This window comes from Aquila chrysaetos, chromosome 1 (genome assembly GCF_900496995.4).
Source record: "Aquila chrysaetos chrysaetos chromosome 1, bAquChr1.4, whole genome shotgun sequence".
Classification (NCBI taxonomy): domain Eukaryota; kingdom Metazoa; phylum Chordata; class Aves; order Accipitriformes; family Accipitridae; genus Aquila; species Aquila chrysaetos.
In genome coordinates, this window is record NC_044004.1 from 1,264,849 (window position 1) to 1,289,250 (window position 24,402).

At 41.9% G+C, this 24,402-nt stretch overlaps 1 protein-coding gene across 8 annotated transcripts in view; it reads right to left on the reverse strand.

Annotated features, from left to right (window-relative positions):
* EXOC6B (exocyst complex component 6B) overlaps positions 1–24,402 on the reverse strand; it is a 310,232-nt gene that overhangs the window by 170,271 nt on the left and 115,559 nt on the right. For 5 of the 8 annotated variants that reach the window (XM_030017639.1, XM_030017619.1, XM_030017609.1 and 2 more), the window contains exon 7: positions 18,458–18,529. The exons of the other annotated variants lie outside the window; for them this stretch is intronic. In XM_030017639.1, the coding sequence (XP_029873499.1) occupies positions 18,458–18,529 (72 nt within the window). The remainder of the gene's footprint in view (positions 1–18,457; positions 18,530–24,402) is intronic. 8 annotated transcript variants of the gene reach the window in all.

Below are 24,402 nucleotides of genomic sequence, written 5' to 3' on the forward strand. Positions count from 1 at the left end.
CAGCTCACGATACTGATATTCCCACATATCAATTTTGCTCAAATACAAATTTTTGGCATCAAGGGTGCAATGGGGAACACACAATTATCCCTTTGCTTTTGCTTTCACCCAGTGATTTATCCTCGTCCCCACACTCCTGCTCCTTTTCCTTACCCGCAAGACGAGGTCAGCATTATTTATATCCTCTGAGTTCATCGTAAAGAGTAACTTGGTTAATTCAGCATTTTATACAAAACCTATTAAACCTCAACTGTTCTTTGGGGAAGCTCCTGCAGTACAGTACTTGGAGAAAGGAATGATCAAGACTCTCCTTTCGTAGGAGCTGTAAAAAGAAGTTTATCGCATTAGCATTGATAAAAAGACTTAGGCAACCAAGTCCTCCAGGTCAGCTGTACAATAAAAGACCAAAAGCCATTTTTTAAGAAGTCCTTTATTAAGCAAAGTGTTGATTTACACTTCTGTGTGATCTAGCCTCAAGAACAAGATATCTGCAGGCAGGCATCAAAAGTAGCCCAGTTATGCGATTACAAAGTTTATTTATCACATTTACAAGGAGTGGAGAAGCTGAAAATTAGATAAGCGGACTAAAAGCAGTAGGAGGACGGCTGTTCTACAAAGTATTTCAAACACATTAAAGACCATGGCCCTGACAACTCCACAGCTCGGGTCTTTGTTTAATCAGTCCCAAGCACTTCACAAGCCAGGCTGAGATAAATAGTTTACTGCTCACTGTTAAGCAACTGGATGCATATTCTTTGATTAACTTTTACCAACGATTTAAAATTCCTTTTTAAATGCTGAGCGCCTTCATCCGAAATCCCCTGCTATATGCAATACTATAAACCACGCTCTGATGTTGGGGTTTTTTTACAGCTGCCTTTTCATATAACACTGAAGAGGCATCTCTCTCCCTGACGAGACTTAGTTATGACTCAAAGCACAAGTGGCAACTCCCACACTTTGGTTTAACCTCTCATTAGCCTAACTGCAACCGAACCAAACCCTGCCGAGTAAGAGAGGGAGCAGCAAGGTAATCGTAACCAAAACTGGTCACAGGTGAGAGGGTCCAACTCTCACCCTCCCCATCCCAGAATGACTCAGGTGCACACAACCGTGCAGGACCAAGCCTCAGCTTTAAGTAGTCTCTGAGGCACCGGGGACTAGTAATTATTTTCTAAGTGAGGGTTTGTTTCAACACGCTTTCTGACAATCAGGGCATGACGGAGGTAATAGGGGGTTTTTTTCACTGAAACTATTAAAAAGGAAAAATCCAAACAAAAGGCTTGGTTTCCCAGAGACCAACGTCAGAAGAAAAGGAGATGGAGAAGGGAGGGAAGTAGTACAGGGACAGTCTCGGGCTTTGACTTAAGGACACACCATGGCACTGGAGCTTGCAGCAAGCAGCCAACATAGCGGCCAATGCAATGTCCTCCTCCATCTGAAAGCACTCAACTTGAAGAGGTCTCCAGCCCCCAGCACCACCACCCCCAACATGGGAATATTCCCAGCTCAACAACCAAAGCCTGCAGGCAGCTCCAGCAGCAAGTGACGGCACGCCAACTCTCACCTCTCTTTAAATCGACTTGGGCAACTCTCCAGCCATTGCCCTACACCTCCAACCTTGCCCAAGGAAGTTGCAACTATCACACCTATGGCAATTTAGAGTAAAAAAGTCACGGATTAGATCTCACAAAAGGTTGAAGGCATGTTGGACTGTGAAGCTTTTCAGGGTTTGATCCGTGGGTAATTCTGGGAAAACAATTAGAGCGTGCTTATGACTGCTGCTTCAGCTTGGAGATACCACTGCCCAAGGTCTGACACGCTACAGGGCCCTCACACACTCTCATAAATCACAGCAAGACAAATGAAAAGGTTTGCATAAGCTGTTTCCAACATTTCTCAGTGGTTTTACTCTAATTTTTCTTTCCTGCTCTCTCGGGGGTACAGGCCATTTAAAGCTACTGGTATACAAAGGAACATGCTGCCTAATATTCCCATTTTACATGTCAAGAATCACAACAGAGGAAGGGTTGCTCACTCAGCCAGGACAGCAAATAAGGATTACAGTACATTGGTGCTTGTGTCTCTGTTCCACACTTATTTACCTTGACCACATTGACCCTCAAAGTCATATGGTGAAAAGAGCGTTAACCCTCATAGGCTGGCCTCAGATTAAACCCTTTTATTCCATTCTCTGTGGGAGTTCCCAAGCTGCTGTTTCACACACCCTCTCTCTGGGCCTTGTCAAGCATTTTGGAGATAAGTTTCCTTTCAAGATTCTGCTTTTGTTTCCATTTATCGGTCTGGTTTGGGTTTTTTCAAGATTCTGAGAAACTGGCAACATTCAAAGCACCTATCTTAGATGGTCCCGATTATCCTGGAACACACAGAGACTCAACTAAATACAAGGATAAAGTCCTGAGTGGTGAATCCTGGACAAAACATTTTTTTGTTTTTTCTGCAAGGCAGCTTGTAAGTCTTTTATATCGGATCTGGGAAGACCTGCAGAGCAGATACCCTTAGGATCTAACTCGCCTTCCAGATCTACAGTCAGAAACTATCCTCGACCGTACTCACAATAATCGGAGATAACACGTTCCACAGCTGGTCCTCAACTGCATCAAAGCAGTGGGCAGCCTTCCACCAATTCAAGCGAGGGCACAGGTCTTGTCTTCCATCCTTCTTCCATGAGACAGAATCTGCACTAATACACTCTTGGCAATGGCTCAAAGTAATGTCATCCAAGACATCGGCACCAATGACTCATCTGTTCTGAGATGCACCCAAAGGCACTTTCACAGAGTCTTATGGGTGCTGACTCCGTGCCCTGACAATGCAGCAGATCACACCAGGATGAGATCTGGGTGAGATGGGGCAGGAGCGTTAAGGACAGCAAAGGACTGCAGTGGGCAGCCTAACGGGACACGTTCCAGCACTGGAGATCTAAGAACACATTCGATGACTGCATGCTAGAGACAGGCTCCATAACACTGATCATGTCTGGGAAGAACCTGTTGGACTAAAGGATGTCTTGAGAGCCTTTCTATCCTGTTTTCTATAATAGAGGAATGTCTCTCCAGCGGTAGGCTAAAGGTGATCCCACAAACTGCTGTCCACGTCAGAGCAGGTGGTGTTCTAAGGACAACTTCAGAGCTATGTACCAATGCACCAAAGAGTTAAGCATCGAGACAGGGCAAGGACCACAGCAGTTAAAGACTGAATCCTAAAATCTAAAGAAACCTCTACTATCTGGTTCATATATCTTGGGGAACACAGACAGCAGCAGTACCTCCACCTTCAGAAGATTTAAAAAAAATAATAATAATTTTAAAAAAAAGAAAGAAATCTTTCTTGGAAAAAAAGAATATTTCATTCTGTTTAGGAATAACCCATATGGTTTTTTTGATGAGAAACCCACAAAGCAGATGCCAAAAGGGCTGAGCCACAAAGACTAGCTTTTCTTGTTAAGAACTAAATGGCTTTTTCAAGAATAATCATCTTCTCCATGATCCATGAGCTTTAGGGTAGTAGTAGAAGAAAGCAGAACATAATTTTGTTATTTCTGGTTTTAATTAATCAGAGAATTAAATAGCCACTGCTTCTCCAAGCATGTTGGCTATAAGAGGTATTTAAACCCCATATGAAAAGTTTCACTGAAAATGACTTTACACAAGAGCTTGAATTACATTTGGCTTCCCTCGTTTCACACAGACTCCTCTGACACTGTGGAATATTCTGTTGATAAACAGGTTTTTTCTAAGCAGTTGCTCACCAAGAATAAGACTGCGGGGCATGAAGCTTGGGGATTTAGAGAAGAGATTACAGCAGAAAAGAATGAAATTACACATTCATCATACAGTATTACTCTCTAAAACCCACTCTCCAAACTCAAAATCATTTTTTGTGGTCTTTTTTAACATAAAAATGAATTTAGTCAACATATTACATAATTCTTCTCTACCACAGTATGTTCCCAAGATGTTTCTCCCCACATCGATAAGAAATGTTTGCTTGCACCACAATTTTTAGCATTGAAACTAGAACGAATGTAAAGACACATAGATAAATCAAAACTTGAGCTCATTTTGCTTCTCTAAGTTGACATAAGATTCATCCTTTAAAGCACCAGAAGGTATTGCAGAATTAAAATTACACATTAAAAAAAAAAAAAAAAAAATCCATATTCAGAGTCTCCAAACTTTCAGAATTCGCAACCAGAAAAATCAGGCAAGTCCCTCAATCTGCTATTTACTGGACATGATCTGCCCTCTAAAGGCTAATAGGGAAACTGCAGAGAATTTTTCAGACCTGAAAGTGCTGCTATACATCCTCTTATTTTCTTTTTCTTTACCTTCCTGCCCTCTCCCCCACAACCTACCTGCTGTTCAGCCACTCAAGAGGATCCCAGGCTCAACCTGCCCAATGCCTACTGGAGCTCAACCCGCACAGTGACAATCCTGGCATCATTAAACTCAAAGAAAACTCTGCTGCTGCCCTAATAGGGCCAGCATCTCACCCCTATAGGTACCGTTTTCTTCAGTGCCGAGATAAGCATCAGGCATAAAAAAAGATTTAATCAGACACCAGGCTGAATTCCATCTATTTATAGTTTAATATAATTTTGCCAAGTCACTGGCCAGGACAATGGCACCGATGTTGCAGCATGACCCTACCAGTTTGCTAACAAGATACATAACGTTTGGCCCAATCATTAAAAAAAAAAAAAAAAAAAAAAAAAAAATCCTGCAAATAAGTCTTTGACCTCAATACCATTGATGTTTCCATCTCAAACAAGAAGTCAACCACAACTGGAAGACGAGAGGCTGTTAGAGCTGGCTTTCTACTCCTTGTTTCATAAGAGACAATATAGTCAGCCATTCCAATCCCCAGAGCTATCAGCTCTTCCAGACTGATGGGCCCCAATAACATCCCTTGTGCCACAACGGTTTTTTGGTTATTTGAAGCCTGTTGCTCTCAATCAAAACATACTCATCCCTGACATCCCAACTAAAAAGCAAGAGATGGAAAAGCTCAGCACTGCCATTCACGAGGCCCGACTATGTATCTTCTGTTCCCATTATGTGTTATTTCATAAATTCCACTTATAACTTCAGAAACCATGATCTTGCATAAAGCATTTACACAAATTAAATGCATATTTCATAGAATAAGTGTTTTAGTATTGCACGCTGTGCCTTTACATTGCAATTACTCACTACCACTACAACGCAGAGCAAAAGAGGAGCCGTGGTAGGACCGCAGCTGCCCAGAAGCGACCACCTGAATCTTGATACAGAAATTTGCCATAATGTAAAATACATTGCTAGCTTGGAAACCTGTAATCTCACTTTATGTGCAATCATCATAACACAACCATATCGCTTTTGTAAGGCCAGGAGTGGGTTTTTGGATCTAGACATCTTCAAAGCTGCATGCCTAGTTCTCCCTCTGAATTCCCTATGCAAGGGTCCTAAATGAGAGCCGGGGTGTTAATATACTAAATTGACATTAACGGCATTCACAAGTGTTAAGTCCTTCCCAAACAGGTTGCTTTCACTGGGGCACCCTTATCTAATAAGGATTAGAATAATCCACTGCTCTGGATTGAAATTTTTGGCCAAAGTACCTGCCAAAGAAGATATGATGTATGACATCAGCCCATCTTGCCTGCAGACACAGAGTTGGAAAAGGATTTTCTGTTGAATTTCAGCTGAATTCATTGAAGTCATCATTGAGGTTTATAAATCAGCGGTACTCTTTGGTGGCAAACTTCCTTCAGAGCAACATGTGGTACACAAGAGAGGAGCCCAACCTGGAGGCATTTCTTCAAAGCCATAATTCTGCTTCTCCCCCCTCAATACATTTTTTAAGAATATTCAAGAAGAAAAATAAAACAGCCAGTTTCCAGGGCGTCATTTCTTATCCTCATAAAGCACTTTACGATGGTTTAGATTTAAAGACTGAAATTTCAAACCACTTCACCATTGCCACACTTCCAACAGCATGCAAGTAATAGCAAAAAAAATGACAATGGGAAAAAAAAGAAGAGTGGGAGGGAAGCATGCACTTAAATTATCTGCAATAGGAAACTACCATCTCCGCACAAACAAGCTTTAGGCCCTCAAACACCAAGCAACTCCACGAAGCTCTTCTGCACTTTCAGGGAACTAATCCATTTAATTTAATCACGCTTCCCTAACAACCTGTTTTCAAGAAAAAATGAAGGCAAAGGATATCTAATGTAACATGCACTGCTGGTAATAACTCAGCATTTAGGTAGAGGTTTCATCCAAAGACACCAAGGGGTCCCCCCAGTAGGAACATGCTGTCACTATTTTATGGATGTCGTAAATAAATCCTTGCTCAAAAAAATTTAAAAATATAATTAAAAAAAAAAAAAAAGTGACAAAAGTCCCACTGACAGGGACAGGATTTGCAGAATCGAAATGCTGAGGAGTTTTTCCAGGGCGTCAGAATTAGCAGAGCAAGAGCCAGCACTGCTACCTACCAGCTCACCAGCCCTTCTTCTGGCCACCAGGTAAGGCATCCTTCCCACACTGCCAGGCCCTGCTTGCCTACATTTAAAACTTGCAGACTTCAAAATTACAATCACATTTTTAAAAGACCAAAATAAACAGCAGCTTGTACAAAAAAAAACGGCAATTAGAAAGTTAGCATTCCTCCAACTTCTCGTTAGTAAAAGTTTTATAACCTTCCAACATGTGGCACTCCGGCATAAAACCCAGCAGAAGGAAAAATGCCCTTGTCTACCTTTCATAAATATAGCAACGTTTCAGCGTTGGCAAAGATGGCCTGGTTCCTATTACTAGCTTTTTTCCATTTTAAATTTACTAGTTAATTTTATAGAAACAAATAAAGGGACCTGCATATTATAAATCTATTAAGGATAAAAAACGTAAGTCTGAAAAAAAACCATAAGAAAAATCTCACACCTTCCCTCCAGCCCTTTCCAATTTTAATTTATATACCTTTTAAAAGAAAAAAGCGCCTCTCACTTGAGCTGGGAGGTCTTCCCTTAGTCCCCAGCAACTGGCACACGTGTGGCATCATTGTTCATACCTCAGCAACATGCAGCTTAATTGACCCATCCCTCTTTTGCAGGTAACTAACTGCACCTGCTACTGATAAATAGGAAAAAAAAAATATTTTTTTTTTTTTTAAGTATATTTTCATCTCTTCCCAACATGAGGTTGGTAAGGGAAGCTGAAGGACAAAATTCAATAGGTTTTCAACTGTTATGCCTCCATCTGGAGTTAATGGGGTTGCACCTGCTTTTCACAAGGTGTGAACGTGACCCCCCAAAGTGCTGAAGTGAGGCACCGGTACTGCCTTGAACCAAGCTAGCAGTAGGGAGATATCTCCATGAGGGATAAGGTTAGGAAACAAAACATAACTTTGTACCGTGAGGAACACATTAGATTAAGAAAAAAGTCATTAGAAGTCAACACAACCAACCGTTACTGTTCTCCTCCAGTGTCAGTGAAATTTTATGCTAGTGAAAACTCAACTGGGTTTGCTGACCAGCAGCTACAACAGTGATAGGGACGTGTTCGGACAACATGCAGAACAGCCGATGAAGCACATTCCGCTGTGCTTCAGCTCATGGCTGACTTGGCCATTGCTCTCCTTTGGGGACTTCATGGCCTCAGAAGCTCCTGGGAAGCGTTCCTCACCACAGGACCAATCTGGTCTGCACATGGGACTGAGTAACTCCACGGGACTGGTCGGGGTAGTAGAGGATGACAACGCGGCCACTGGGATATTTATAGGAACATCTTCAACAACAACAGTTTGCATGGGGCAGAAGCGTGTCATCAATTCCAGCACCAGGGCACGGATCAAATGGGAAAAGGGGCAGGGGGGGAACAGCATTGCCAGCACATGTGTCTGTCTCAAAATGCTCCCTGGACCATGCATTTTCAGTGTGGCTCTAAGTAACATCTAAGCTTACAACTGATATCCAGCTCATGAGATTTGACTTTTCTTGCAACTTTTCTTTACCGATCCAGGATTTACACGTATTTTCACAAGACAGGATAGGTGTATGTATTCATGTGCTAATATCTGAGCTACAACCACACCTTCCAAAAGCAGTAACCAACCACTAAACCATTGGTTAGAGCTTTGCACAAAAGGAAGCGAAGAACCTGAGCTCGACTGAATTTCTAAGTCATGTTTAGTCTTCTAAATCTCATTTCTTATTGGAAGAAAAGAGAACACTTTTCTTAGCTCCTGGGTACTATTACAGAGATATTTGTTCCCTTGAAACAGGGCAGCCTGTCACGTTCATCTCAGAACCACAATACTGGAATTTTTTTAGGCAATCAGAGGACAGTTGAGCAAGAAAAATGATGGGAGACAGAACTGCAGGCAATCCCCCAAAAAACCAAAAAGAAACCTTTCTGCTTTGTTCCTCACCCATGTGCAGGAGTGTTGGACATGAGCACATTGCCCAGAGCTCCCAGGCATGGATACAAGGAATAATCACACCTAAAAAGAACCTTTATTTTTCCCCCAGCACAGTGACTGCTAGAGCCCACGTCAGAACAGCCCCAAAGATTTGCTGCTGCAAATAATCAGAAAATCTTCAAGGACCTGGAACATCCTCATCCTCCAAATAAATTCCAAACTGCCTTTTTTTCCCTTTCCAAGTAAAGTGGAAAAGAGAGATCCTCCCATCTCCCAAACTCTTAATAGTGTTGTTCTTAAAACACTTTGGAGATACTTCAATAGAAATCACTGAAGAAATATTAAATAGAATTTCATCCTAAAGCCTTGCAGGTCATTTAAGGGCCAAATCCACAGCTGCATTCAAGTCTCATTCTCTGTTTGCCAAATAACTTCTCATTTAAGGTAATGGGCATCTGGGTGCTTCAGAAGTACGTTGGAAACCTCAACAGCTTTGCCAGTCTTGCACTACAGAGTTTATACATACCTCCTTCCCTACACATTCAAACTACTTTGTGAGCTAAATCACAGATTCTCTGCAGTCACAGAAGAACATTAAGTAAAATCTGGCCGTCCTTCTATGATGCATCACTACAAACCATCAAGCTTAACAGCTAACACAGCGTGATTTTCAGCTCCCAAAGCAGGCTTACAAGTCTGACACTACTGAAAAAAAGTACGTCTAAGCACAGTCGCAGTGCAAGACGCTTAAAAACAGCAAAAATATGCTACTAATTTCTTGCTTAGTATAAGCACACTCCAAAGATTTGCACTGACTTTGTAGCACTACTGCAATTAGTTATAAATGATTAAGTGAAAGACTCCGACTCTGTCCAAGTCACAGAGGATACGGACACTGACTTCAGTTACTGCTCTGCTAATTGAAGTACTGCTCAACCCAAAGTTAACTTAGCGTGCAGCTAGTAAAACGTCTGATTCTTTTCCTTTTCCAGCAATGTTTTAAAAAACACATTATAAAAGTTAGCATCGTGCTACAGAAATATGCCCAGAAAGACTGGGGTGATTTCTCTGCCGATTCTTTTTTCCTTAAGTTGAAACATACACCTTGGGTAGCCTTTCGCACACTTCTTTAAGAAGAAAGCATGTTATACATGAAATATGAACTTTCCAAGTTCACCCTGGAAACCAGGCTCCAGTTCTCATCTTGCCTCCAGGAAAGAAAGAGCAAGCAATGGTAAAGAGATGGTCCATTTAATCATTGGGAGAGTGGAGAAAGTTGAAGGAAAGAGCAACTCATGTAATTCTGTAGAGGACTTCAAGCACTTCATGACGTTTCAGGGCTCAAAAACCAAATGTCTTATTTACAGGATCCACACTGGAAATGAGCAGGTTAGATCTACCAGAGTTCAGAGACCAGTTCTTACCCTGTAACATCCCTGGGGCTTCAAGAGGTGACTTCAAGGTCTCTGGACCCTTCTTTCTCATCTTCTACACTACCTCCTAGCACAGCAAGCAAAGCATGCTCCCATGGGTGCGGGGGGACTGTGACTGACCCTACCTGCCAAAAGGCTTCACATCCCTGGAGATGCTTGTCATCCCATCTCAAATCCACACTGGGTACCTGCACAATAGCTTCCTCAATCCTAAGATGCTTCCACCGGAATGGAAAGTTACTCAAATTAATGACCTGAGTGACGCTACTGAGAGCCCTGAATTACTTTCAGACATTTTTCTTGACATCGGCTTGATGATTTACTGAACCGCAAGGCTGCACTACTAAAATAAAAGTACAGTGTTGCATTACAGAAAAAGAGTTTGCAGGATAGGAGGTGGCTAGGAATGTATTATAGCGAGCATTCACTCCAGCAACAGAAAGGGAAGCAGGGATTTACTTTCCCATCAGGACAAAGGACTAATGCAAAGCAGTAAATCATTAATCCGGACGAGAAACAGGCTTGTCTCCTGGATAGACGAAGGACAGATATATCAGCACGTTTTTATTACAAGTAAAAAGCTTCTGAACCCTCAGGTGAGGAAGTCTTCGTCTTTCACAATTCAGGATGAAACTTCATAATGAAATAAGGAAAAAGAATCCAACATCAGCCTCGACTTCTAAGAAGTCAGGACTTTTCCAGGCAGTTACCTGCATAGAGAAGAATGGAAAACATGAACATTTCTTCAGCTGGTGGGGATGAGAGGGAGGAAGAGAAGAAACAAGCCTGCCTGCTCCTCGAACTAGATGATAGATTTTTTCTATGGCTAAAAATCTGCTAGCCGATACTCAATAGCACAGGATTTTCCCTCACTCCCTGGTATTATCTTTAGGCATGAGACAATAAAATCCTCTAACCTTTCCATTTTTACCATTTTCAAGAACACCTCGCTTGGTTGCAGGAACCCACCCACTAGTCTATTCCCTAGAGACAGATTCACATCAGAAAAAGAAAAGCTTTCTCAAAGCCTTAATGAAGAAACCTTTACCTAAAACATCTCAAATAAAGCTCTTCTTCCCAATGGTTATTTTTAATGTTTAAGGCAGTCACTCAAAATTTGTTCGGAAAAGGATTTCACATACTAGATTTCACGGAGAGCTACCCTTTGTAAGGAGAGTTTTGCAGCTCACCCTCATTACAGGAGGATCCCCATGGCTGGGCCACACGTTATTTTGTTGAGCCAAGTGGAGAAACACCCTGCACACAGGATGACAGGCCAACATCCTACGTACAGACACCACCAAAAAGTTCCTGCAGCTCGCTAATGTGAAAAATAATACAGGCCAATTCATTTGCAACTGGAAAAGCCAAATAATTCCAAACAAGAAGAAGAAAGATTCCAAACAAGAAGAAAGTCAAGGTTTTGAATGGACCAGATGAAGTTTTTAAAACTCTAATGCAATTTCTGTTTTGCACACACAAGTTTAAACACTAATGGCCAGGTGCATTAATAAGATTGATGAAGGTAACACAATACACAAAACCATGCGACACAGCACCAGCCCACCTAGCAGGTGACCCAACTGCTCACCTACGCTGCTGGACACCCCTGCCCTAGGCTGTTAGAGGACTGAAAACACAACTGGAGCTGAAGATTAAATAATGAGGCTGCGCCTGCTACCCAGTCCAAACTTCTTCACGTCCTTCAGCCATTTAGCAGTGTCAGTCTTGGCCGTGTGATGATCGGTTATGCAAAAATGCATAACCTGGTACTCACGAAGGGTAAAAACCATCATCGAATACAACAGCGGATTAAACCTCTGCAACGAAGTGGGTAGATAAAAGGGACTGTGGAGGGACACTGTCCCCTCACCGGCCCCAAGGGACATAGAAGGCTGATGCTAAGCCTCCTTCCAAGCAGCCATTGGGATTTGCCAGACACCAGGCAGGATTTCTGCCCCTTGGTCGCAGCTCCCACGCCACCTGGCCTGGTGTCAGCAACCACCTCCGGCCAGCCGAGAGCCGGAGTAAAACAAGGTTTTAAAAATAAGCTTGAGAGATGCTGCAACACAACGTGCGAAAAGGAAGTTGGCTGCCCTCCTAATTGGGGGAGGAAATTTCTATTCCAGCGTGCTAAATGTGAAACAGAAGGAAAAACGAGAGCCCTCGCACTTATGAGGTGCTACTGTGGGAAGTTATCAATAAACTCTCCTCGAGGGTAACGGCAACAGCTCAATTTAAAGCACATTTTGCTGACCAGGGCTACTGCCTGGTCTAAGACAGAGAACTGCACTACTTCGAGAGAGAGATGCTGTGAACAAATGGAAATTTTAAGTGGTGCTAAGTGAACCCACACATCACACATCAACAGGCTGGGTCTAGAAGATTGCAGAGAACACCGGGAACAGTAGCTGTAGTTCAGGAAGACAAATAGACCACCACCGTAAGCACTGCTTTCTACAAGGACAGAAAAGACAAAGGTCTTCATCAGGAGGGATGGACAAGCTGAGCTGAGGTCTGTGATGAAAGGTCTGTGAATGTGACAAGGGAATTTTGTACTGAAAGCTGAAAAAAATTGGGAAAGACCTAGGCAATGCTGAGCAAAGAAGTGGCTCAACAGCTAGGTGAATGCCAGAGAAAAAAAAGAGAGTGATGGGGACTCATCCACACCCCCTATCCAACAGCAGTGTCCTTCAGGAGGAACAGCCAAGCCGCATCCATTTATCCCAGGACTTCTGGAGTCCCAACACAAAGATGGTCAACTTAACATCCAAGTAGATACTAGAATATTATGTCCTGGAGAAGATGGCTTTATGAATATTTGGAAAAAAGTACTTATTTATGAAGATACAATGGTCAACATGGCCTGATCCTCTTTACATGGAAATTTCAGTACTGGTATTTGCCTAACAGTGGGCAAATGGGGATACAAGTTTGACGGTATATTAGGACTCTACAGGGCAGCATCCTCTGTTGAACACAAGCCATGACGGACTCTGGTAAACAAGTTCTGTGGGTCTGAATTAAGAACAGAACTTGAAGCAGGAGAAGGAATGGGGGGGGGGGGGGGGGGGCATTACATCTGATCAATGACTCAATCCGTTCCCATGCCCCAAGCCAACCCTTCATGGGATGACCAATGAAGCAATCCCCTACAATTTGCTTCTGCCATAAAGAAAGCCTTTTTTCCCACAATGCTGAAGCCACCATATCTGGGACCGATATGCTTTCTCAATAGCAGTATAAAGTCTTTCCATCCTTCCTTCTCTCCCTCAAGGTGGCAACTGCCATTCAAAATGACCAATCCTACCAACTGAAGGATCCTAGTATGCACATCTTAAGATCAGCTCTCCAGGTCCCCCACAAAGCTACAGAAAACAAGTGACTACAGATGCTAACCCCAGATATAGACAAGCCATGGCTCACATATTAGCTTTGTAGGTCTTCTGGAAAGAGTTACCAAAGATAAAACAATCTTCTAAGCTTCTGATTTAAAAGGGACTTCTGGGCTATGTCTGTCTTAAAAGCCAGTATAAATCTGCATTTATCCCTGGAGGCTCTCAGTACCAAAGGGTTCCCATTGGGCTTTAACAATGCTACTGCCCTTTTTCATGAAACAATGACAAATTCTAGTTCACTTGATGGATGCTTATCCTCTACAGAAGTCAACAGCAAAAATGTGAAGCGGATACTGAGCATCACAATGTTCTTACAAAATTGTTTAGTCTCCTCAGCAAAACATGATTAAAAACTCAGCAACAAGTAATGAAGATGTGCTGAAAGAGATACCAATCTCAACATAAAAGCCAGCTCAGGTTTCTCCCAAGTCCTTTCAGCAAAACGGATCTCTGCTTTTCCGTAGGGCTCTCGGCAGAGATTTCGTTCCTGGTTTTGTCAAGATTGCCCACCGTAAAGGCTTTAGAGAAAAAACAATAAAAGGAAAGGGAAAGAAGTTAAGGCAGTTCAGAGTCTAAGAAGACACCGAACTATTGCTCACGCAAACTTCAGAAAACCATTCATCTTCTGAATGGACCCACCAAGAAAGGCGTTTCAGTGGCTCTGACACAACAGCCATCCTTGGGGGAGGTCTAGTGAAAATTCTCAGTGCCTAGGACTTACAAAGCCGGGAGGAAGATAACGCTGCTTAGCAGGATCACTCAAGAAAAGCAACTGTCTTTTTAACAGAGAGAACAAGGGCAAAATTCCTTCCATGAATTTATAGCCAGAGGCAGCTTAGCCTGGCTAAAACAATGGGTACAGGTGGCACTTCAATACCGAAGATCCTCCACCTAGATCAGGAGAGAGGAAGACTCCAGGAAGACCACAGAAATTCCTACAGACCTACTGGCCACCTGCAAGGCAGGGTGTTAAGAGGTATGGGAAATTATGCATAGTATATTTGAAGCGACTCAAGAAATTTCCTATCCCAAAGGGTGTTTGGTCCTCAGCAGAAAACCAAAATTGATTACGCTGGACCCTCACCCATTCACAGGGTAGTAAGTATTTGTTGATAATTACAGGCACTTACTGAGTAGATTAAAGCCATCACTCTTAAGCAAAGAGACCTAAACGCAAGCTGAACTATGTTGTATGCAGCTGAGGACTCAGACCAAGAGTCCCACTTTGCTGTTCATGCCCCTCAAGAAACCTGAAAACGTGTTAACATCAAGTAGAAATTTCACATCCTTATCCGCACATACTGCATCGGCTGCTGCGTGCTACAGCTGAATGTCCAAGAGGACCATGAAAAATGGACATTTTATATCACTTTCAAACATGTCCTGCAACAGAAATGACAGATGAAAGGCAAAATCATTATGTGAATTTATCCCATCAGCACTCATGGCTCGGATCATTCACTAGAAGCATAACAGGCTTTGAGCAACAACGAAACTACTGCAGCAAATTCACTTACCCCTCCTTCCTTGCCTTTGGAGGCAAGAAGCAAGAGAGCACTTTTCTATGGTGAAAATGTCAATGAAACTCCAACGCCGGGCACCAGCTCCACGAATTCCTTGGGCTTGGCACACTCCACTTTGCCAAGCCAAAACCCAGAAGCACAACAACTGCTTACTTGGTTGCACAGAATGATTTGAACCGTGTGAAACATGCACATGACAGAAGCTTTGCACCCAGAAGCACAACCGCTATTAGCCAGCAGCTTTGCGAAGGTTTTTGGTGTTCATACACAAGAAAAATTAACAAATCCACAAGCTCAGCTGCTATCTTTGACAGACCCCCACCAAGCAAGTCCTCCTATTCAACCTCTACATCCCATGAATCTGACAAAACCTGGGCATCTAACCAGCCAACCTGCCTGCCCCAACGATTAGATCAGCTGAAACAGGTTTCCTGGCTCAGACCCTGAGCTGAACAGATGCAGCAGTGACCGGTGGAGAAGGTTAAAGCAGAACAAAGATGGGTAAACTCCAAATTTCTTCCTCTTGCCCCATTTTTGGTTGCAGCAGGGAGAGGTTCCTCATCACCATGGCTTTCTCCCAGCGCCTGGTTCTTTCTAGAAAGGAGCATTTTCACCAGACACTTGGCATTTTACAAAAGCAGTGCCAGGATATCTTATAATACTCTTCAGCCTCCAGCTTGCAATAAAAAATTGTAACCCTAAATATTTTACAAAGACATATTTACTTGTTTTGTATAAAGCAGATATGACAAATTTTGATGCAAAACTTGGGTTTGTTGTTCTTTAGTTGTGTTTGGTTTTTTTATGACACCAAATAAATCTGGTACCAGATAACAAGAAAACAATACAACTCTGAATAAGGTCTAAAAATGACAATACCAAAGATTGATGCAGGGTGGAAACTGTGCCTTAGTGCCTAGGAACCAGGCATTTCTGTGCCTCACAGCTACTTTGCAGGGTTTTCAACATCTCTCTCTCTGTATGCACACAGTTCTCAATTTATATAAAACAAATGTATAAACACACTGGAAGAGTCTTTGAGAAGAGTTGGTAACAAAAAAAAAAAAAAAAAGAAGTTCCCACGATAAGCCAAATGGCAGAAATCATCGGACACTGCTGCAGAAGTATTCTTACATTTAAATGTACAGTAGGTTTTAATTATATTGCAATAAAGAGTATATACATGGGCATTTTTTCTGATTTACTAGATCACTTCTTTAAATTATAAGCCAAGCTGTGTTTTTAAGAAAAACACTTTTTTAAAAAATAATTAAAAATAGAAACAGCACTGCAGCAAACATTTGGAAAATTTTCGGAGTCGATTGTTTATTGGGACTCCAACTGATTTTAATGAAAAATATGGTTATAATTTTAAAAAACAGCACTTTTATGTTTTGCATAAGGAAAGTCCCTACAATGCAACCTCCAGGGCACTTTTTAAAGAAAAAAAAAAAAAAAAAAATCTCAAATGGTCGCAGGGCTCTCTGGCCAAAAGCCCTCCTCGAAAACCAAAAGATGTGGGTTGCAAACTATTTCAAGTATCCACAACAAGTGAAACTGGATGTAGAAAAGTATGTTCTCAACATTTACTTCTGTTTATGGTGAAACTGGAACCAGATGACCCCTAACAACATATTGTGTGAACGGGTAATTAACCAGCTGCAGATGGAGCCCAACTGCTGATCATTTACATTCGCGGCACTGATCATTTCCATCCAGCTCAAGGAAAAGGTCAGCTGGGGGGTAATCTGGGACGGTCCCTCCCATCAGAGCCTCCAAATGCATCCCCAACACTACAGGCTTCATCCAGCCAAAGAGTTACCTGGAGTGCAGAGCTCTGGGGAGCGACACTGGCCCAGTGCAGGACATCTCACCAGCTCCCGGTGCCGGACATCTCACTGGGGCTGTGCTGGTGGAAGAGAGGGTCCTTCTCCCATGGGTTCCTGTTGCATGTTGGTTCTCCCATATGGTTTCCCTGCCTCACCTCTACCATCAAGACCCTCTCCTGCTCACTCCACCACAAATGTTATCCCAGCCCCATTTGGTTTCTTGTTGCTGTGAAGGTAACAGGAAAGATCTCCAAGAGACCCTAACTGGACTTGGATCAGCCTGCAGTTATGTTGCCTTGATCTTCCAGAGTAACTTGGACTTTCCTCCCCTTTTCCAGTTCACTCATAGGAAATTTCCACCTTCCCACGACAGGCAATGCCTCCTCCACCGGCTCTGCAGAGCACATAGGAGGCAACGCCTTTTTCTCCTGTCTCACCTGGAAACTCATGAACACTGTTCTGACGTGGACCACAGCACTTCCGAAGCTGGCACAAAGGCAGCATTTATCTTTTTAGATCATTCCTGAGCTAACACGGCACTAACCTTTGGGATATAACACACCATATGGAAGTTCCAGCAGGAATTGAGGTTGTTCAGACATCAAAGGGCTGGAGATGATGACTCTTCAACTACAGAAGCACCATTTGCTAAATGCCAATAAACCCCTAAATCAGTATCCCCTGTGCTAGTGCCCATTTGGAAAGAGTTTTTAAACCAGCAGCCATGTTTTATCCCATTTTTTTGATAGCTAAAATGCAAGTCACCATGACTTGCTCACACTTTTATATGCACCCAAACCTCATTTAAATTAGGAATAAAACAGCACTACCAATAGTACACATATACACATATGTATACATATATATACACACACACACTTTTAAAAAGGGCCAGTTTCATCAAGCTGAAAACAATTATGAGCCAAATCAGTTGGGAAAAAGAACGTAATCAGAAAAATATGAAGACTAATTGAAAATTGTTTAAGAACATTTTAACTAGATGCTCCAAAAGCCACAATCCCACAACTGAAAAAGGCAGCCACGCTAGTTAAAAGGCAACCTGGCTCAGACGGAAGTTAAGGAGGCTATAAAAAAAAGAAAAAGGGAACATGACAAATGGAATCAAGAGAAAAGCTCAAGCTGACAAACAAAAATCTGGTGTTAGGATGTGTAGATAGCTAATACAGGAAGCAAGAGGATACATGAAGAAATCAATGGCTGGTTGAGTTAAGATTATCAGCGATTCCTTTTTCTAAGTACATTAAGAGTGAAACAGTCTAATGGATTGTTCCTCTAGCAAAAGGAAAAGGTTCGGTTTTTTTTTCCTGTGGAAGTGCAGAACTGGAAAAAAAACATGTTCAATAGTATCTTATTCTGCACTGCTAAGGGAGGTCATCATATCACAGACATGCAAAACACTTGTCCTCTTGCACTGCCATGCAATGAAATGGCAAGTGGGATAGCAAGTCATTTGTAGTTCAGTAGGTAGTACAATTTAGATGTACAAGCATGGAAATATTGTCATGACTTCTCCTAATAACATGAATTTAGTTCTGGTGTCCAAATTCAAGAAGGTGGGTGAAAAACTGCTCTGGTTTCATACCCCGGCAGATGACCAGACTGGAAAATTTGGAGTTTTTCCATTGAGAAGCGGAACTTGACTGATTTCTTCCACCGCAGTGAAGGTTAGTGAACTGTAAGTACTCAGCCAGGGAACCCGGGTTTGCAGTTTAGTGCCACAAAATCAGTCCAAGTATTTCAAAGAAACCCAAAGGTAGACTAGAAATTAGGTCCATGTTATTATCAAAGAGATTAAGTGAATAGACACATCAAGTACAAAGTACCTTAATATTTGGAGAGAGCAGAAGACTGAAGAATATCTTGGCAATTATTTTCCACTGATTGTATCTGCAATCCTTTAGGAAACGAAGGGAACAAACATTAAAAAAAGAGGAAACAACAACAAAGCACGGAAGACAGAGAGCAGACAGGCAACAAAAATTCGTGAAGAGTGGAAGTAAACAGCACAGAAACCTGCCAATGACACTAAATTAAGGTATTTGCACAACTGAAGACAACAAACTTCAAGAGAATTTTAAGGGAAATTATATCCACAACTGGATTGACCAATCCACCTGGAAAGACTGGTCAGTGGACACATTCAGGAAAGACTGAAAGGTTAGGAGGGGACAGAAAGGTGAAGTATCTGCCTGGGACCCAAGAGAGTGGCGAAAGTTGAAGGAGCTGCCATCACGAGAGATGAGAGCAGAGCACTACCCGAGCATCCAGGAAAGCAGCTGGTACAGAGCTACGACAGCTGAAGGGTTAAAAGGGACAAAATGGGTTGCCCAGCTCTATGAGGACGATGGAGATCCATTAGCACCCATCTACAAATTACACAAAGCATGGGCCACCAGAATGGGATGAACACGGCACACGGACCCAAACGGAGAAAGAGCATGGAAGGGATTTCTCTTAAGAGCTGTGTTAGGTTAACACTTAAAAACGTTCAACTAGCATTGCAGGAATGACAGATTTTCAAAGCCTATGGGATGAGAAAATCAACAGCATTGTACCTTGAGTCTTGCCACCTTTAGTAAATATATCTGGAGACGACTAACACCCACTGTGCACTGTCTGGGTTTGGTCTGTTGACCTTTGAGATTTTGTGAACATTTAAATGTAAACGGCAATCTTCTTGCTTAAAATGAACTTTTTCTATAGAAAACCTGTTGTCCTTTAAGCTGCCCAAACACCTCGGTCTGGACTGAGAACAAGCAGACAACCCCTAAGCCTGGAAATGGTTGGTTTGGGGGGAAAAAATGTACATATATATGTATATATATATATATAGTAACAAAGAGTGAAAATTCAGAGAGGGGCGCCAAGACCATGTCCTATCCCTAATGGCACCATTTGATACCAGGCAATGGTAATAATTCAACAAGAATAAATATATGCCAGAGACAACCAAAGAAATACTTTCCTAGTAAGCCAAACCGTGGTGTATAGAATGCTGCCCTCTCCCCCAAGGTCAGTCCTCCTCCGTGAGTCAGAACTCGATTCATTTTCCCGTAACACAGCAAGTTTAACAATCCAAGAATTTTAAAGTTTCATCAAAATCCATAAACACATTTTATTCTATCCAGAAGAACATTGAACTTGGCGGGACAGAGTACCACAGCGGTGGCCCCAAGTCAAGAAAAATCCTCTTTTGAAGAGTCAAAACATCTCCCAGGAGTTAAATGAAGTAGGTCTGGAAAATGGGCATCTACCCTAAATACAAATATTCTCCTTTGTCATAAACAAAACAGCCATAAAAAGCTTGTAATTATTCCACATTTACATTAACAGCATGTTAAAAACATGTCATCCTATTAGGTGAGTGAAGTTATCCGGATTGGACAAATTGGCAAACTGAGGCACACGTGGATTAATAACTTGCCCAAGGCCACACATTGAGCACTATCAGAGTCAAAATCAGAACACCAAAATCCTCGCCTGCTGGAGCTGTGCTCAACTCATTTTTTCTTTAAACTCTCTTTTTTTTTTTTTAACTTGGTCTTTGCCACGAGAAGAAAAACATGAAGTATGAATCCTTTATTCCTATAGGCATAAAGTTTTAAGAGATCACAGTAGTCAGGTAGTCTGACATCTTGAAGAACACAGACGAGGAGTCATCCACTAATTAATACCTACTTCAAGGTCAGTAGTTGTGGTTGAACTGGAACACAAAGCTTTTAGAAAAAACAAGCCATTCTGATTTTAAAGGTCTTCCAGGGATGATGCAATGTCCACCACAAATCTTGATGGATTGTTCCAGTAGTTCATTACCTCCACTCCCATACCTTTACCTCATATTTGACCTTCACCATTACATCTTATCAAACCTTTGGCTGGTTACATTAAAACAGTAGCTACTATCAGTGTTTCCTAACAGACATCCAGAGAAGTAGAGGTCGCAATCCTCTTCTTCAATAAATTAAAGATACTAAGTTCCTCAAGCCTTGTATCATAAATCCTGTTTCCTAGCCCTAACCCTGATGAAGGTTCAAATTGTTGCATCTTTGTACAACAAAACCAGGAATAACTCTAGCAGTATTAGGACAACCTCTGTGTAAAACTCTGATGCTTAACAAAGGCAAATATTGCGTTGCACAGAGAGATGCTTTGCAGGTGAAATAAAATTAACACTTGCCACAAGTATGTTCAGTAACGCTCGTGACATGGCTTGCTTGCAATTTTTGCCTGAACTGTACTATTCTACATCCTGCAAGGTGCAGCAACTGGGGAGGACAGGTCAAAAGTTTAATTAAAAAATTTATTTAGAAGATAACAGTCCAAGCAGAGGTGTTCTACTCTACTCTAATTTGTCAGATAAAAAAATAGGTCCTTCTGTTCCCATATGGATTTGGGCCATAAGAAAGCTCATTCCTTTAGGACATCCTACAGTCCACTGGAATTCATTTCACAGCAAAGATTTTTTTTTTTTTTTTTTTTTTTTTTTTTTTTTTACTCCATCCTACCCAGACACCATATGTACCCAGAGGTGTCTCCAAAGGACCCTCAGTAGCATCTCTCTTTGTACCTCTAACTTCGACCCCCTCCTTAGTATATCTGTAAAACCAGCCCACCGTGTCCTTTAGCAGCTTATATCAACTTATCTGTTGTGTTCTTCAAAGCTGCCAGGATAACCATGCCTGGCTGAAAACAGATTCACTGATGAATCTGTTGCATCAGAAGCAAGACATTTAAGAGCCATACATGACCAGAAGGGCTTAATATCCATCTCATGTGATAACAGGAAGACTACTGCTCTGCAGGAGGAAGACTTTGCTGGTTCTTTCTTCATTACAATAAAATAAGCAGCAAATTAGCCATCACAACAAACCATTTAATAAGGGAAAAACGAGCTGAATGTGAACTAAGCAATCCCATACTATTCTACAGCTCTTCTGGTTTTATACAGTAACAAACACCACCACCCCTAAACTCAACAGAAGGAAACATGTGTAAAGTTCTTATTCAGCCTCAAGAGTTTCCAGATCAATGAGACTATGGGAATTGGACAAGTCTGTATCCATCATTAAAGAAAAGAATAACCTTAAAAATATAATTGGACCTACAATCAATAACCTTTGAAAAAGTGCTCACAGTTTTCAGATTGCTCAAGATCTGGTAGGAAGAGTGCAGACTGGGTTGAATAAGAAATCCATTTTTATTTTCCCTGTTCACTTTCCTTCTTCCCGTGGCTCCAATTTGTGAGACATCCCCAAATCATGCACCTCTGCTTCAAGTTAAGTCTGGAAATTTTTTCACAGGTGTGTGTTGAGAACATACTTCACACTTCACCAACCACATGCACATTCCCACATATCTGCATGATACAAACAAAGCCCCCACCAAAACTAGGCTAAAGCAAAGCCTCTGACTTAATTCTACTATCAATCCACTGCATGATTTTCGGGAGCTGCCACCCAGCATTCAGCAACCTGACCTGAAGTTCACATTTGGTCAGCACTTCTGATAAACAGTACTTTCCAATTGGTTTTTACTGAGGTTTCCAAATGAACTGTAATTTTCCACATCTTCAAAGAAACTAACCCTTCTTTGTGTCCTGGATAGCCTTCAAAGTTTTTATTCAAGTTTATTTCTACGTTCTCTTATATTACTCCTCCTCCTAAGATAGTAAGGAGATTGTTTTTCTACCACCATTTTTAGTAATAAGTGGCAGAAAACTCAAAAGTTATCACCTAAAATTAAAAAAGGAGAAGAAGAAAACCTGTTAGACAAAACCAAGAATTCCTAACTCAGTCTAATATTGTTTGTGAGAGTAAAACAGATGTCTACAAATCAAGTAGACCATAATTTCTCATCACAACAGTGCAGGAACGTATTTCAGATGAAGCTTTTTTGAGTGTTGGGGTTGTTGGGGTTTGGGTTGGGTTTTTTTTAAGGGTGCCTTAAGAGAGAGCTAAAGTGCTGAATGTTGCACTCAGACCAGCAGCTCTCAGACTGCGTATCAGGAAATCTTCCCAGCAGCAAATAAAACAGAAAAATCCTTCTAAACACAGTGAAATGGAAGAGAGAGAAAAGATGACCACATGCTAACAGGGTATAAAAAAAAAGCTTACAAAATTCCAAATAAAAGAAGAGTCATAAGTCACAAAAAGCACCTTCCAAACTAGACTTTTGATTTGCAACTGCAGATATTAATGACATGCAATTAATAAATCAAGAACTTTACCCCCTAAAAGAACTCAGATATTCATCTGAAACAGACCCTATAGTCAGATCAGGTTTTTTTAATTCTTGGTGCTCTTCCGAGACACTAGATACATCAAGTATCAATGACTTATTCCAATATATTATTTAGTGCCTTGAAAAAAATTGCCACATCTCCTCTGCTTGCTACCACCTCCAGTTCTCCTCACCACCCAGAGGACAACCCAAGTTATTTCCAGAGCTTGACGGAGGAAACTTCGCCACCACCAAGGCAGCAGCAAGAGGAGGTTGAAGGCATCCTCACACCCAAAAAGGCATTGGAGGAACCAGAGCAGACGAGCAAGGCAGGACAAATTGTGCAAACCATACAAAGTCAGCAAGCTGAGAGACACTGCAGACACACAAGGGTGTGGAAATTACATGTTTCTAAAGTTGCAAAAGCCCCACGCAGTTGAACATCACTTTTTTGGTTAAGTATTTTGCAGTTGTCTTACGGAAGCAATAAGCGTGCACCGTGCCATGTGCTGAACAAAGCACCTAATTATTTATCATGGTTTACTATAAGAAAAAACCCAACAGACTAGAGGTCCAGAAGGGCCTCTGAGTCATGTCCAGCTAAGGCAGCTACCGCACACCAACCCCTTCAGCACACACCAGCGCTCAGCCCTCCGTACAGGAAAATGCTCGCTCTGCAATTTCTCTCTTTCAGCCACCGTGAGGAATGAGGTCTCCTTCCGAGATTTGCAGCACAACCGGCCAAGAAGGGAGAGCAGTTTTGCTGAAGGCCACATAATAGTTTCCTGGTAATTATCCTCATTCCCCGCTCACCGGGCTACACCGACATCAGTAGCTTCAACCTCACAGCCAATAAATAAAACCTTTAAGTAACAGCATTAAAAAGCATATATTAAGCACAGGACTTTGGAGTAAGCTTACCTCTCCGCAAGGTGTTCTTTAATCTTTACAACAAACCCAATGAAGTACAAAACCTTACCCTGGAAACCGCCACCAAGGCCCAAGGGCTGAAGACAAAGTGATTACACCGAAACGAAGCGGGTCCTTTGCTATGACCACAGCAAAAGGGGCCCAACCTAGCACCAGGGACATCTGAGCCACTGCAGGTCTTCAGGACCTGGAAGCCTATTCAAGAACAAATGAATGAGTTTTCATTTTAGCCTGATTTTCAGGATCTCAGAGGGGCACCTCTAAGGCCTGGCAACCTAAGACAGTATTTCTACAGATGACATGATTGCCATCTTTTACACCAGATGCAGAAAATCATTCTGAGCCTGATGTGAGCAACCTTCACCTTCTACAATTTTGAAGTTTTGCACTTCCCCAGGCTGTTTCTTGCCCCCACTTGTGTCCTACCCTCACTACACCACAAATTCTGCCAGCCAGAAAGCAAATATTCAGATGGTAATTTAGGAAGACACAAATTAAACTAATAAGCATCAACAGGTCTTTAGTGGCCAAGAGACAAGTTCTTAGATTTCTGGGTAACATAAAACACCTTGGTACCTCCCTCCACATACAGAGAAGAGTATAATGTCAGTACTGGTTA